Here is a 16,988-nt window from a genome sequence, read left to right as displayed (position 1 = left end):
GTTGTCCTGTCGTCAGGCAGCCCTTCGGTCGGCCGGATTCCAAAGTCTGGGTCTGGCCTCGGCTGGTGTCGCACTTCACCTGACGTCATAGCTGCAGTTATTTGGGTATAAAGGCATCAGCCGACGCCATTTTCCTCAGTGTTTCTTGCCCCAGATGCCAGGTGCCCTCTAGGAAGGCTAAATTTGGATAAATGCAAATGATTCCAAATAGTAGAGAGCAAACAAAAAATAAGCATGTATGTACATATATACAAACAAATACACCATAATAGATTCCCCCAGCTAGCTACAAGATGGGCAAATACCCTAGGAGTACCACAGAGGGAAGGAGGGTGGGTAATCCTGACTGCAGATGCATTCCTATCAGACATCTACATTTATGGTAGGTACAAAACTGTACTATGTCCTTCAAGGATGCATCTGCAGTCCTTACAAATGGGTAGAATACCATAGCCAAACTGGGGGAGGAGGAGAAATAAAATTATGGTGTAGTTAAGATCCCTTGCAAAACAGCAGTGGCAAAACCTGCTCGGGATCTAGAGTATAAAGGTAAATTATAATGCTTGGCAAATGTATGCACGGAGCTCCAAGTAGCAGCCTCTAAAATGTCTTTGGTAGCCACTCCTCGTAGAAAAGCTGTGGTAGTGGCTGTAGCCCTTGTAGAGTGAGGCCTGATGTTTTCTGGAGTTTTCTTCCCATGGTAGGAGTAACAAAATCTAATGCAATTTCCTATCCACTTAGAGATCGTCTGTTTTGAAATTGCTTTTCCTTCCATTCCTGTTGCATATGCTACCAGTAGCTGGTCAGTTTTTCTATTGCCCTTGGTCCTGTCTAGGTAGTAGCGTAATTGTCTATGTACATCCAAGGTATGCAACAGTCTTTCTCCCCTGTTCTGTGGGTTGGGGAAGAATGTAGGTAGGTGGATAGCCTGATTTAAAGATACTCTGGAGACCACCTTAGGCATAAAAGTAGGATTTGTTCTCATGGACACTCTTTCTTGATGGAAGATCAGGAAGGGCTGTACTGCCATTAATGCCTGTAGCTCAGATACCCTTCTTGCTGAAGTGATTGCAAGCAGGAAAGCAGTTTTCCATGATAAGTATTGTAATTCTGCTGTTGCTGCTGGTTCGAAAGGAGGGAGTGTAAATTTTTCTAGCACAAAGTTCAAGTCCCATGCTGGCAATGGTGGCTTCCTAGGTGGTTTTACATTTTTAATTCCTCTCAGAAACTGCCTGAGCAGAGGATGTGAGAAGACTGGAGGATCCAAGTCGTATTCTGCTGAAATAGCTGATGCATGAATCTTAATGGAAGAATAGGACAGGCCGTTGTGGAAGAGCTCTGCCAAGTATTCCAGGATGTTGGCTATGTTTACCAGTGACACATTTTTTCCTTTTGCAGTACTCCAAATGTGATAACTTTTCCATTTTGCTGAATAATTTTTCCTTGTTGAGGGTCTGCGAGCCTCCAAGATAATGTCTTTAACCCTTTGGGATAAATTTGGGTTAATTGGTCTTATGCAATGTTCCAGGCAGTCAGCTTCAGTGTTTTCAGGTTTGGATGCAGGGTGTTGTAGTTGTTCTGTGTTAACAGCAAGGGAACTAGGGGTAGGGGCCATATTTGTTCCCGAGACATGCTCCTCAGTAATGGGTACCAATGTTGTCTTGGCCAGTCTGGAGCTATCAGAATGATCCTTGGACGGTCCTCTTTGATCTTCAATAGTACCCTGTGCCTCAAAGGAAGTGGTGGGAATGCATATGCTGTCAGGTTTTTCCAACTGAAAGATAGGGAGTCCACTTTCCAAGCAAGTGGGTGGTACGTCCTTGTGCAGAATTTCTTCAGTTGGTGATTGCGTGGGGATGCAAATAAGTCTATTTCTGGGAGTCCCCATTTTCTTGTAATGGTTTTGAAGATGTCCGGATGCAGCATCCATTCGTGGGAATCCGTGGTAGTTCTGCTTAGTATGTCTGCTAGAATGTTTTCTTTTCCTGGTACAAAAATTGCTTGTAACTGAATGTTGAAGCTCAGGGCCACATTCCAGAGGTCCATTGCCATCCGGCATAGAGGGTACGAATGTGTGCCTCCCTGTTTGTTGATGTACCATATAACTGTGGTGTTGTCTGTCCTTATCAACAGTTGACCTGGTCGAAGAAATGGTCTGAATGTCTGAATTGCCAGTTTTACTGCCAGCATTTCCTTTTGATTTATGTGTAGGTGCAGCTGGTCTTGAGTCCATAAACCTTGTATGCACTTGTCCAGCATGTGGGCCCCCCAACCGAGGTCTGAGGCGTCCGTTGTGATGGTTTGGCTTGGTTGAGTGCTGTGGAAGGGCAATCCTTTGTTTGATTGACAGGCCTGAGCCCACCATTGGAATTCTTGCTTCAGGCATGGGATTATTGGAATTTGGGTTTCTAGGCTGTGCTTGTGCTGAGACCATAAATTCCTTAGGTACCACTGTAACTTTCTCATATGCAGTCTGGCATGTGGAACCAATATTATGCAGGATGCCATGAAACCCAAGGCTTGCAGGACTTTTCTTGCTGTTAGATGGTTCTGCTTTGTTAATGCCAAGAAGTAGAGAGGGAGTTGCTCCTGTTTTTCTACTGTTAGGAATGCCATTTGTTTCGATGTGTCCAGCTCTGCACCCAAAAGGTTATCCTTTGGGATGGTATCAGCCTTGACTTTTTTATATTGACTGTGTATCCCAGGGCTTGTAGTAGATAAATGACCCTTTTCAAGTCTTTTGCTAGCTTGTTTCTGTTGTCCGCTTGTATCAGGCAGTCATCCAGGTAAGGGTAGATTTGGATTCCCTGAAGCCTGCAATGAGCAATTACTGATGCCAGGCATTTCGTGAGCACTCTGGGCGCAGTAGATAAGCCAAAGGGCAATGCTGAGAATTGATAATGCTCTGATCCTGCAAGAAATCTGAGGTATCTTCTGCAATTTGGTCGTATGGGGACGTGCAGGTATGCCTCCTTGAGATCTAGAGTTACCAGCCAAGACTCCTTGCCCAACATGGGAAGAAGCTGCTGTAGGGTCAGCATTTTGAATTTTGGAACAATGAGGAATGTGTTTAAAGCGGACAGGTCGAGAATAGGTCTCCATTTGTTTTCTTTTCTTGGTACCAGGAAGAGTCTGGAGTAAAATCCCTGTCCTTGCTCCATAGATGGTACCTTTTCTACAGCTCTCATCCTTAATAATTATTTGTTTTAGAGCTTCTGCCTTTTGATTTGGAGGTAGGTTTGGCATTCCTCTCTTCCTTGGTAGAGTATGGAAGTGAAACCTGTAACCTTGGTCTATTGTCTGCAAAATCCACTTGTCTCTTGTGATGAAATGCCAGTTTACTGAAAATAAGGCTAGCTTCCCGCCTAAGGGTGCTTCTAGTTGTTCCCTGGTAGGCGGTGCCAGAGCCAAGTCACTGTGATTGTCCTGTAGTAGTAGTGGTGGCTGTGTCTGTGGCTGTACCTCGCTGGTTGTTACCCTGCCAGTGGCGTCCCCTGTAGGCACCCCTGGATTGACTTCTGCCTCTTGAACGCCTATTCCTGCCTCTCTGAGCTCTGCAGGAGTCTGGAAAGGACCAATTCTTGGAGGGTCAATTCCTGCTAAACCTTGGAGGTTGGACCTGTAAGAAATCTTTCACTGATTGGACAGATTTTGGCTTCTCTTCCATCTTCCTCAGCACCTGTTGTGCAGGAAAACCAAACAAATTGATCTTGTCCATGGGAGCATCTAGTAGCTTTGATTTGACATGGTCTGGTAAGGCCTGCTCTTTTAACCATGCATGCCTTCTGATAACTGTGCCAGTCATGGCTGATCTAAAGGAAGCCTCCAGTGCATCATAGCCGCATTTTAAGGAATGGTTACTGACTTGCTGAATGTTATGTACCATTTCCTGAACAGATTTTTTGTCTAATGGTTCATCCGAGGACAGCTTTTTGGTTAACTGGTCTAGCATGAATTCTTGATACTGGATCATGTGGAATTGACAGTTCAAGGCCCTAGCTGAAAGAGTAGCAGAAGTGTAAACTTTTTTACCCCATCTCTCTATGGACCTGGATTCCCTTTCAGAGGGGAGGGGGCTACAGCCTTAGGTCCCTGGGAGATAGTCTCGGGATCTGCAAAAGGAGCCTTATACAAATGATAATGCGTGTCCGGGACCCTGTAGTACCTATCGGGCTTAGCAGGGGCCGGAGGTAGTGAATCAGGAGCAGTACAAGCATCATTAAATGCATCATCTACAACAGAGAGAACTGGAGGTATGGCTAAAGGCCTATGTTGTGGTAAATGCAGAAAAGTTCTAAGCCTTTTTCTAGAGTCTGAAAAATCCTGGCCCTGCCACTGAAATTGCTCCCTCATAGCATGCAAGGTTTCCCCAAAGGAAAATTCCTCAGGCGGAGAGGCAGAAGGAATGGACTCTTCAGCATCAGAGTCTTCATAAGGGGAGAAAGGACCCTCTAGAGGGTTTGTATCATCTGAATCATCAGAGGAATCATCTGTAGAAACTGGCTCAGGGGGCTCTGCTCTAGGCCTCTTCTCTGGAGGTGGGTGAGAGGCCCTGTCTGGGTGAGGTTGGGATCCCCGGATTAAAGAAATGAGATCCTCTGCTAGACTAAGCATTTGTGAACTAGAGCTAGGCCTGTGAGAGGGGGTCTTAGCAGGCACAGATTTAGTAGTTTTAGCTGCTTTAGCCCTGGCAAAGGCCTTAATAGACATGGTTGCAGGTGGCTTAGCAGCTCCACATGCAGGGGTTGAAATATCCAAGGGGATAGTGTCAGAAAATTCCTGAGAAACTGCAAGAGCAGGTGGGATTTCAGAAGCCGATTCCACCAGGTTGGAAGAGGCCTTGGTAGGAGGTAAGTTTTTGGCTGAAGGAAGAACCGCTTGCTCGGTACCGAGACACTCGCGGTTGGCTTAACCGCGGTTTCGGCCGAAACTGCGGACCGCGAGTGTCGGTCCTTTTCCTTGCGCTTTTTAGATATTTGCGTAGTCGAAGGATCCGACGGCATAATGTAAGCAAAATCGGAGCCGAAAAACTCCTCAGCAAATTCCGACCGATGTCTAAGCGTCCGTCGGTTAAAAGAAGCACAGGCTAGACAAGCTGCTACGTCGTGGTCTGGGCCTAAACAAGGTAAGCAGTAAGAGTGGAAATCTTTATGAGGTATTTGTTTCCCACAAGTTAAACAGTTATTCACTTTTTCTGACATCGGCTGAGGCAAGAAAGAGTCCCCAACGGGGTACTTAGCTTTTTAGAAGTCTTCGGTAGTAGTAATCTCTGGTTCTGACCGACCGGCACTTGCGAACAGCTTCTGCTTCGGGCGCCACGCGGCAAGAAAGACTGAGGAAAATGGCGTCGGCTGATGCCTTTATACCCGAATAACTGCAGCTATGACGTCCGGTGAAGTGCGACACCAGCCGAGGCCAGACCCAGACTTTGGAATCCGGCCGACCGAAGGGCTGCCTGACGACAGGACAACCCATTTGTAAGGACTGCAGATGCATCCTTGAAGGACATCATCTCCATTTCTTAGATCTCTGCATTCCCTGGGACTGCTGTCTGGGGGGGGGGGGGTCTGCTTCCCCTGGGTCTGGGCTGAGCTGGCCTGGAAGAGGCCGGAAAGGATCAGTGCTTGGAGGGGCAATGTCTACTGAACCTTGGAAGCTGGGCCTGTAAAAAGTCTAACTGTCTGCATAGATTTAGCTTTTTCTTCCATCTTTTTTAATACCTCTTCTGTCTTGGTGCCAAACAAATGTCTTTGTTCAATGGTGCATCCAATAATTTTGATTTGACATGGTCTGGCAAGGTCTGTTCCTTAAGCCAAGCTTATTTGAGAGGCACAGAAAGAAAAACGTTTCCACTTACTGCAATAAACCTTTCTGGTTGACAACTTATGAGAAATCACCAAAATGGACTTCAGAGGAGGAAAGTCTGGGAGCCCTAGCAATCACGGGAACTGGAGCAGCCAAGCAGTGAGCTTGAGGCTGTGCAAACTCAGATGAGGCACCCCCAATCGGTGTGAAATCAGATCCCAAATCGGATCTAGGATTCAAGGTGGAGCCAGAAGGTTAGACCAAAGGAGGGGAAACCATACCTGGTGAGGCCAGAATGGGGCAATGAGGATTCACCTTGCTCCCCAGTCGACAAGCTTTATGTAGAAACCTCGGGATAAGAGGAACTGGCAAGTAAGCATACAGAAGACCGGGAGGTCAAGCATGAACTACAGTGTCTCTAGGGGACTCCCCCCGGCAGGGGGTTCAGAGAGAAAAACCTGCTGCACTTATTGGAAGGAGATGTGAAGAGAGCGCAGCAAGGTTGACCCCACTTGCTGAAGATCTGTTCCGCTGACTATTCAGAGACCAGTCGTAAAGCATCAGAATGGTCTGACTTAGCTTGTCCGCTAGGATGTTGGACTGTCCCGGAATGTGCGTTGCGATGAGAAAGCGACCGGTGGAGATCGCCCATTCCCACACTCTCATGGCCTAGGGGGTAATATCTGGTCCATCCCTGTTTGTTGATATACAAAGACCACTGACATGTCTGATTAAATGGCAATCGTCCCCAGAGGAAGAAAAGCATGAAGGGCCTGCAACGCTAGGAAGGCCACCCTCATCTCCAGGACACTGATATGCAAGCTGGTCTCTACGGGGGACCACAAGCCTTGGATTGTCCTGCTCAAACAATGCCCCCCCGACCCGAGTTGGGAGGCATCCATGGTCACTGTGGTTTGGGCCGGGGCTGGAACAAAGGGTCGTCCCTCCAAAATGTCCGGAGAGCTCATCCACCATATGAGGGATGACCGACACTTGACTTAGGTGGAAGGGAGAGGTTAGTGGTAACTCCAACATGGACCACTGAACCGCTAGAGTCCACTGAAGAATCCGCATGTGTAGCCGAGCACATGGAAGAAGAGTTATGGTCACAGCCATCGAGCCTAGGGCCCTCAACACTGATTCCGCTGTTGGGAGGTGAGAACGGTAAATCAGGAAGACATGCATCCTGAGGTTTTGAACTCTCTCCGAGGTCAGGAACACTTGTGTCTATCCTGGCACCAATGTAATCTATTACCTGTACAAGCTCAAGTAGAGATTTGGATGTGGTGATTATGATACCCAAACTCAGGGCAAGTGTCATAAAGTAGTCCCAGGTTTGAGAAAGCAGATGTCTGGTGGGAGCAGTGAGGAGCCAATCGTCTAGGTACGGATAGACCTGAATCCCCTGAAGCTTCAGGTGAGCCGCTACCACTGCCATCACTTTGGTAAACACCCTGGGGGCTGTGGTGAGACCAAAGGGTAGGGCTCGAAATTGGTAATGATTAGCCCCTAGCAGGAAGTGGAGGAACCTCCTGGAGCTTCTGTGCATTTTTTTGTGATAGTAAGCATCCTGGAGATCTAATGAGCACATCCAGTCGCTCTCTTGCAGGTACGGCATGATGGACTGTAGAGTGATCATCCGGAACTTTTCTTTGGCAACTGGCAGGTTCAGGGTAGAGAGGCCCAGAATGGGCCTTAAGTCCTCCGTTTTTTTTGGCACCAAAAAGAACCTGTAGTAGAAGCCCGATCCAGACTGATCTGGGGGAATGGTTTCGATGCCTCATTTTCCTAGCAGCTTCGAAATTTCCTGTGCCGCTGCCTCCCTTTGCGTGGGTGAAACGTCTAGGAGGTGTTTGGGAGGTGTTAGCGAACCCACGAAGGGGATAGAATATCCCCTGGATATGATTTGAAGCACCCAGCGGTCCGTTGTTATGGACTCTCATATCGCAGGGTGCAAGGACAATCATCCCCAGACTGCCTCCAGAGTAGAGCAATCAGGCAACCCCTCAGGGTTGCTGCCCAGGTCTGTACGAGAAAGGTTCGAGACCCGAAGTTTCATGGACCCCCTTGGCCTCTAGGCGGGCGTCCATTCTGTCCCCCTCTGCCTCTGGGCGAAGAAGAGCCCCGAGTGTCCTGGGAATACTGAGACTTCCGGAACCGCAACTTCTTTTGCCCTCTCTGGTTCCGGAAAAAAGACCTTTGAGGGTTAGAGAAGCAGATCCAGATGGCAGAAAGTGTCTTCCCGTCCTTCTCACTCTGGACTAGCGTCTCCTTGACGGTCTTACCAAACATAGTCGAGCAGTCATAAGGGGCATTGGCAAAGGATGCCTTAAAGGGTTTGGTAAATTGGCAGAACCTGAGCCAGGCGTTATGCCTCATGGACACGCTGAACCCAGCTGCCCTAGCTGCTCCTTCTATTGCATGGGAGAGGAGTCGCATGGACATATTCGATACTGTCAGTGTCCATTTTCGTGGAGAACAAAGCCTTGTCCTCCTGTGACATGGACTTGAGTGGGGACTCCTCCACCTCCTTCACCAGGTCGCGTTGGAGTCTTGTGACATGGGCCAAGTAGTTCAGCGCCTGTATTGAAAAGGTAGCTGAAGTATACACCCGCTTCCCTAGCCAGTCCATCATCCGGGATGCCCGGTCAGGAGGATGGACAGAGGAACTTTCCTGAGATAGTTCCCTCTTCATGGCTGCTGCTACTACCACCATGGCGTCCACTGGGGAGCCCTTGTTCCAGGAAGGCCTGTCTATAGGGGGAGTTAACACCTTATTGGGGTGCTTGGGGATCGGCTCCACAGTATCAGGTTCCTTCCACACCCGCAAGGTGATCAAATCCACTAAAAGGAAATGCGAGGGGGGCACACCCAAGACATAGGCGGGCATGTGTCGAAGGCCTCCAAAAACACAAACTCCTCAGAGGAGGGCTTAGGGGCAGACCAACCTCCCCACTGGTGCAGGATCTCCATGATGTCTCTAAAGGAGACATCGTCGGGAGGTGACCTTGGGGAGCCCTCCCCCTCATTTAAGTCTGTGTCCTTGGTTAGGGACTCAGGGGAGTCCAAGTGCCTCCCTCTTACACATATGCTTGCAAGGCACATCTCCTGTGGGGCTCTCTTGGGAGGGCTCGCAAGCCATCTGTTCCTCTGGGGGAACCGTCTGGGGCCATTTGGGCACGGGCTGTCCCTCTGGTGATGACAGGGACCATAGACAGCCGAGGGGGCAGTCAGGGGCCTCAATCCAATGGACAGGACCTATTCTACCACATGGAATGCTGAAGGAGAGCGGACCTCCTGGGAAGCCAATAAGGAGGCCGGTCTCCCCGGGTCCAATGCAAGAATCGGAGCCGGACCCGAAGTGGACGGACCCAAAGTGGACGGAGCTCCGAGAGAGGGAAGCTGGACAGACAACGGAGTCGATGGTAAAGGTTCCACTCCCTCGTATCCGGACCCCAGGCTCCGGCTCAGATCCGAACTGGTCAGATCCAAGATGCTCCAGGCAGCTGCCAGCGTCGATGATGCGAGGACCGTCGGTGCCAAGGCCCCGGCCAAGGCCAACCTCGGGATCAGAGAACTCCGAAGCCAAAGGTCGGATCGGGGAAGGTGTAATTCGCTGAAAAAAGGGAAGTGAGCTGCCCCATCCTGAGGGAGGGGGGCTGGCAAGACCCCCATCTGGTTCTGTGTATGGATAAAGCGCCTCATCATCTTATCCAGATCCATGTCAGAGACAGAACGGGTCGACCGAGACGAGGCCACAGACTCCAACCTGGCCGGTCGGGGAGCCGAGGCCCGGGAGGCTGGACGTGCCTCCTCTGGCTCCAGGGAGAACTCTGGAGACCAGAGCTGAGGGGCGTCACGGATCAGAGCAGACTTCCGTGGTGATGAGAGGTTTGGAGGCCCCTTCCTCTTTTCCTTTGTCCTCGACTCTCTCTCCCGCTCTCTACCCCTCCTCTGCTCCGCTACCACAGGCTTAGAAGCGGGAGTTTGAGTTCCAGCCTGGGAAGGAGGGGAGGCCAGAGGCAGTCACGGCAGTCACAGTGACTGAAGCCGAGGACAAGGAGGGAGGATCAGGGGCAGGAAGAAGCCCTTTGAGGGCCAATTTGGCCTTTCTGTCCTTCAAAGCTCGGGGGTGAACCCCCGCACAAATGGATCAATTGACATTCAGGTGGGCCACACCTAAAACACAATACACACAGAGCGTGGCCATCCGCTGGGGAGAGCTTATGGCCATACTCTGTGCAGTGCTTAAAGATAAGCTTTCCGGCCATGCTTACAGAAGAAAGAGAGAGAACAAACAAAAACTTTCTTCCTACAAACTAACAACAAAACCCATTCACCACACTAGACTGACTAAAGGGGGGAGGCACCACAGACAAACTACACTAACTAACTACTACTACAAACCTACACACAACAACAAAGCGATGGGAGAGGAGAAAGGGTACCTACACTAATATAAAACGGCTAAATAGACATAAAACAACGCCCTGCTAGCTGGAGCTCTAGAGACACGATGTTTCACAAATCACGGCAAATGAGATCTGGGGACGGAATGCAAGGGAGGTGTATTATGGGTAAGGGGAGGAGTCTGGAGCTCGGAGCTGATGCTAGTAATCTTTGCCGGCTCGGATTTATATTCCCACAATTTGAACATCAAATGAAGTAAACTACTTCAGATCTCTTTTTTCCTAGGAGTTGAAAGAAATTTGTTCGGCCTTCTGGGGACTGGTTCCATGGCGTCAGGAGTTTCCCACACCTTTTGACTCACCAAATCTAACAGCTCATCAAAAGGTGTAGACACCCAAGAGGCTGAAGGCTGACACCCGAAAGCCTTCAGGTACACTGACTCCTCATCAGAAGGGGTGATGATGGGCCAGCCGCCTCTCTGTTTCAGGATCTCTAGGAAATCTATGAAGGAGATATCAGAGGACAACCTAGGGGACCCTTCTGACTCCTCAAGGTCAGTGTCAGAGGTGATGGACTCATCAGGGGAGTCTGTGTGCTTCCTTTTGCACGTTCTCTTCTGAGGAGGCTCCTCAGAAGGGTATTGTGGGGAGGTCTCGGAAGACGGGGCCACCCAAGGGGGGTTTCTGAGGGTGTGGGTCTCTACTGTCGAGAGACTCATGCCCTCAGGAAGGAGCTTTAGGGGGAAGAGCATCTGTACACTTATGTAGAGCTGAAGATCTAGACAGCACGCTCCTCATCATTTTCAAGGCAGATCTCTCCTGCTCCAAGGACACCATCGGTTCAGAGGAAGCGGAAGTAGCCCCCGGCTCTGGAGCAATCGGCTCTGAGGTAGATGTACGATCAGAGATCAACCGAGCCGACGCACCAAGAGGTAGGCTCAGAACCACTCTGGAGCAATCGGCTCTGAGGCAGATGTACGATCAGAGATCAACCGAGCCGACGCACTGAGAGGTAGGATCAGAACTGTAGAAGTTCGGGTCTGAGCGTCCCCATTGGGGCTGACTGGTGAGCTTCGGCTCCTAGACACCAGGGATGGCACCGAAGGTGTCAGAGCAGAACTCGGCTCCCAGACAGACAGATGGGGTGCTGGAACAGACAGTTCCACAACAAATGACACCGATAACTCTAGCTACGAAAGGCCAGCATGGCTCGGAGGAACAGAAGCAGGTAATACGGCCTTAGACGGCTCCAGAACCGATTGGGTCAGAGCCGACAACAAATTTGCTAGCGCCGACTTCAAAAGTCTATGCACCACCCTCTCGACATCCTCCTCAAAAAGAGTCATGGAGCATCTGAAAGACAAGGTAGGGGATCAAGATCTCTGCAAAATCGGAGATCTATGTGTTGGGGATACCTGTAATAAGTCCCTTGACCGGCTCCGAGGTATGGATTCAGCTATTGGCTCAAAAAAACTTGGAGCCGAAACTGGAAGGTCTATGTCAATAACCTCAACTGGCTCTGAAGGCATAGGAGTCGAAGACGTAGAAGGTTTGTCGATTTTTGCAAATTTCTCTGGAGGTCTTGATTTAGCAGTCAGTGAAGGAGACTGTCTTTTCATCGACTTGACCTTCTCTTTTTTAGAAGATGGAGACCTGGTGTGAGAAGAGAAGAGCTAGCTAAATCCTCTTCAAAAGAAGGTTTAAGGAGATCTTTCAAGATCAGTTTGTTCTTCCTTTCCTGGAGAACCCGGGAACTAAAAGAATGGCAAAAAGTACATGCCTCCCTGTAGATGTATGGCTCCCAAACAATAAACACAAATACTATGCCCGTCAGTCAGGGACATTTTTTGTGAACATTTAAGGCATTTCTTGAAACCCGAAGGTTTATGGTCTTTAGTTTCCTTAGACATACTACCACAACAACAACAAACTATAAACATAGAAGAAAATAAGAAGAGAGGACTAGGTCCTCAAACTTAAACGGGCCTAGCCCTGAACAGAGGGGTAGGCGATACACAGAATAAACAAGCAACAGACAAAGGCTAGAGTAGGTCCTAACTAAAAAACGGACCTATGCCTAAGAAAAGTTTTGCAATAACTAGCACATAGAAACGAAGGGATACCACCAAGGAAAGGCCTGCGGAAGCGAAGGCCAACAGTTAGCAACAACAAATTGTAATAAACTTCAAAAAACACACCAACTACTACAAGATAAAAACTGTAAGCTATTAATACTAAACTAATAGTCAAAAACAATCACTATAAAAATCTGAAGAAAATATTCCAACTTAGCCACGGCCAAGAAAGACAGCACTTCTGAACTCGTAGACGCGGCAAACGAGATCTGGGGATTGTTACTAGTGGATCATGGGATACCTACCTTGCCCAGAGCCAACTTAGAGACTTTGAGCTTTGTAATTGGCCGATTCGGAGCCGAAGATCAGCTCCGAACCCATATGCAAGAATGAAGGAGAGATAGGACTACAGAATATGCAATATTTTATTTTTGTTTTCTAGGAGATTCCCTGAAAAAGACAGACCCAAGGTAGGAACACTCTCCTGGGACTCCGGCTTCCTCTTCCGACAATGCAGAATAGTTACATCTACCCAGTCTTCCAAAACCATCAAGAGTGGTTCTCTTTTGCCCAGGGAGTTTAACCCTCCAGCCATAGAAGATGCTTCTATTCTTCTGGTGCTTAGTCACTAGACCTGGGGAAAACAATGAGCAGTCCAAAGAACCAAATCTGGCCACAGCAGAGTCACTCATTTGTAGCAAAGGCAAAGATGGAGCTGGCCTGACACCCAAAGACTACCTGACAACTTTCTTCTTCTTGTGGATCGGAGGCAGAACTAACTACTCTACAGTTCAGGTCATTAGGGAAACCTTGAGGACAAGTACAGGGACAAAGTAGTCAGAACTCTTGATAGCCAAAACAGGTTTTGAGGTAAACACACTGAAAACTCACCAAAAGCACCAAATCCTGCCACTAACACAAAAGTGTAAACAAGTTAAAATCAAACAAAAGTTTACATAAGCATTCACCAAGGTAAAATTCCATGCGTCAGTAAGACAGATAAAATATTTCCTAGCATAAATCATAAAATACACTCAGGAAAAAAAATACTAGTTTTCCACAGAAAAAAATCAAATAGTGGAAGGTTTTCCCCTGCAGGGAACTTGTCTGCTACCCTTGAAAGATCTTTAGTGAAACAGTTTTCATGAAGCCTGCAGAGGGAGCACACTTCAGCTGCAAGAAAGCTCCGATGTTTTTTGGTTCTCTGTCTTCTATAATCAAGCTCTGCTCATGCACCTTGTAGTTAGAGTGAGTAGTAGGTGCCATAAGGCTTTGAAAGCCAGCTGGTCGGTTATATCCTTTGCAGAATATTACTCTAATACCTTAGGCTACTGCAACAGCTATCTAATTTTGAACATCTAGCAAGGCTTCTCAAGAAATAAACTTTTCAGGACATTTCACTCCTTGCAGCCCAGACTTGTGAATAAAATAATACCTGTACTACGAAGCAGTGAAACCCTGCTGTTAGCAAATATGTGCAGAGACAGTCCCTGCAACATCTGGAGGCACAGTTATGCAAAAATGCCTGCCTGCTGGCAACAATATTTCTAGTTTAATGCAGTAATTTTTTTTTTTTTGTGAATAGAACATTCTGAATTGTATATATTACTCAGTTTATCAACACAATTTCCAAGCACGTACGTATATGCAAATTCAGTTTAATTTTCAAAACTTACTGTGGATGTTAAGTACCATCTAAATTGCATTCATCATGCTGTGGTAGAAGTTTTGACAAACCTGCTCAGTACTAGAGAACCAAATGTAAGTAAGACACCCTCCACTGCTGAACCTGAGGTGGATTTTAATTAAACAAAAGTTGTCCATCCTCCCTCCCTCTCTCTCTCTCACACTTGCTAACAAAAGAAAGCAGAAATATTAAACTTTGTACTGGAAATACCCAATCTATTTAGGACTCTACTCCCTCAGACTTTTGCAGTTACATTTACATACAAATAACGTCATCTAATTATAAGAAACAATGTAATTTCACAAACACAGTAGTTCAAAGAAAAAAAATGGCATGAAGGCAAACGAGAAAAAAATGACATGAAGGCAAAGAAAAGAAATTCAAAGAGGCACTCAGCCTGAATATTTCACTCAATCCAACACACTTTAAGGATAATAGTTACAGGATTTGTTTGCGTTACTTACAGAAATAGCACTAATCCTTCTCGGCTGTGTACACACTATTCTGCAATTAGAGCCAACTCCCCTTTCTATGTAATCGTCCAAAATGAACTGCGTTACTTGTGTTGTCTTGCCACATCCAGTCTCACCGCTTATCACAACCACTTTATTATTAAGGATTGTGTGCAAAAGTTCCTGTAAATAAAAGGACACATCTAAATAATGTGGAACAAATGTTACATTTATACATTTGAAATACAGAAATCTTAATTTGTTTTATCTGCTGGGCTCAATGATGCCTTAGTATAGCAAAAAGTATTTAATGCAATACCAGATCAGTGAAACAAGTACGCCAAGCAAGCTACAAGCTAAACCTAGCTGCAATGTCTAATCACTGCTTGGGTTCCCATGTCTACACTGTAAACCACACTGCTATTGCACAGTCCTCCGCCTCTCTTTGCAGTCAGTGTAGCAGTGAATCAGAATGGCTTCCTTCTCCCCTCCCTCCAGATAGGCTGCCTTTCTCCAACTCCATTCACAGAATCGTCAAAGCTGGAGGCTGAAGTTAGGGCTTTACCCCTCTATGCCAAGCAGTAATCTTAAGGCACATAATTCTAAACACTGGGAGATAAGAAAGTTAAAAGCTTTTGCATTAAACGAATAGTACATTTCTGTAAATCTGGTTGTACTCTGGTTGACCTGAGGTGATCAGAAGCCAATACTGGGTCTTGCAATAGAGCTGGCCTCTGGTTTGCAGTACCATTTTACAAACAATTGTCTAGCAAAAAACTACTGCAATGCTTCTGGTATCAAGAAAAAGTAGATACCATATCTAGGATGCCTAGCTGTAAGTGTTTTGACTGCAGTATTTGCATTTTACTTTTACTTCTTACTGACCAAGCTATGGTCCATTTTCAAGAGAAACTTGCAATGATATTTACACACACTAATGGAAATTTGGCTGAAACACTAGGATACCCCCCTTCCATTCTTTTTGGAACATTTCTTAAGCTCTGGAATGGATGCCAACATAGTTACATGCAACATTCTAATGACAGGAAGTCTAGATGATAACCGATCAAGGAGGAATCATGCAAGTTATTTGATGAGCCATTTTTTTCTGTAGTTAAAATGTGATAATGCACAAAAGCATGATAAAGAAGTTAAAATGCACCCTATAAATAATTAGAGTTGGATACCAGATAAGGTGCTATGCCAGCCCACAACAGCTGTGTTAAGCATAAGCAACTCCTCCATCTCTAATCCTAAAGTTTGTTGTCTTTTCGGCTTTTCCCAGTTAGGGGTCGCCACAGCGGAACTCCAGTCTGCTAATGATTGGCAGTAGATGTTTTATAGTGCCGAGTTGCCAGCCCGACGCCCAACCTTCAGCGAAGGCACGCCCATTCACGCATGTCTTTTGGAGGCCACTCGACCGCGGGGGGGACATGCAAACTCCACACAGAAGGCATTCCAGCCGTGAATCAAACAGGAGAATGAAAAAGGAGGTGAAAACTATCTAGGACCTCAATGTAGGAATGTTACGGAAAGCTAAAGCTGTAGTCCCAAGACTAACCACAACACTGAAAGTACAGTTTTGTACCTACCATAAATGTAGATGCCCGATAGATATGCAACTGCAGTCCTGACATATGGGTTGTCCTGCCTCAGGCAGCCCTTCGGTCGGCCGGATTCCAAAGTCCGGGTCCGGCGTCGGCTGATGTCGCCCTTTCCCCGACGTCAGAGCGGCTGGGGTATAAAAGCATCAGCCAACGCCATCTTCTTCAGTGTTTCTTGCCCCAGATGCCAGGTGCCCTCCAAGGAAGGCTAAATTTAGAGAATGGATAAAAAATTCCAGACATGCACAACAGTAATAAACAGATACACCATAACAGATATCCCCAGCTAATTTGAAAAAGGGGAGTGGACCCAAAGAGGAGAATTTACAGAGGGGTAGGAGGGAGGGAAAACCTGACTGCAGTTGCATATCTATCGGACATCTACATTTATGGTAGGTACAAAACTGTACTATGTCCTTCAAGAATGCAACTGCAGTCCTGACATATGGGTTGAATACCATAACCAAGCTGGGGGTGGTAGGATCTAAGATAAGGATGGTGTAGCTAAAATGCTCTGCAGGACTGCCGAAGCAAAGCCTGCACGGGATCTGGAATATAAAGGCAGGTTGTAGTGTTTGGCAAATGTATGCACGGAGCGCCATGTAGCAGCTTCTAGAATGTCCTTTGTAGCCACCCCTCTTTGAAAGGCTGTGGAGGTGGCTATAGCTCTGGTGGAGTGTGGCCTGATATTGGCTGGCACACCTTTTCCATGGAAAGAGTAACAAAATTTGATGCAGTGTCCAATCCATTTTGAAATTGTTTGTTTGGAAATTGCCTTTCCTTGTACTCCAGCAGCATAAGCTACAAATAGTTGGTCAGACTTTCTGTTGGCCTTTGTTCTGTCCAAGTAGTAGCGCAATTGTCTGTGTATGTCCAAAGTGTGCAGCAGCTTTTCTCCTTTATTTTGAGGATTGGGAAAGAAAGTAGGCAGGTGAATTGCTTGATTTAAAGACACC

General features: G+C 47.1%; 1 protein-coding gene across 1 annotated transcript in view; it reads right to left on the bottom strand.

Annotated features, from left to right (window-relative positions):
• The window catches only part of DHX36 (DEAH-box helicase 36), a gene marked incomplete in the record, with an annotated part of 1,900,459 nt that overhangs the window by 1,669,192 nt on the left and 214,279 nt on the right, over positions 1–16,988 (bottom strand). The window contains 1 exon segment of the mRNA XM_044070516.1: positions 14,441–14,611. Within this exon segment, the coding sequence (XP_043926451.1) occupies positions 14,441–14,611 (171 nt within the window).

This window comes from Protopterus annectens, chromosome 4.part1 (assembly GCF_019279795.1).
Source record: "Protopterus annectens isolate FY-2018-M chromosome 4.part1, PAN1.0, whole genome shotgun sequence".
Taxonomy (NCBI): Eukaryota; Metazoa; Chordata; order Ceratodontiformes; family Protopteridae; genus Protopterus; species Protopterus annectens.
Note: the sequence above shows the minus strand (reverse complement) of the source record. Positions and strands in the feature narration are given on the sequence as shown.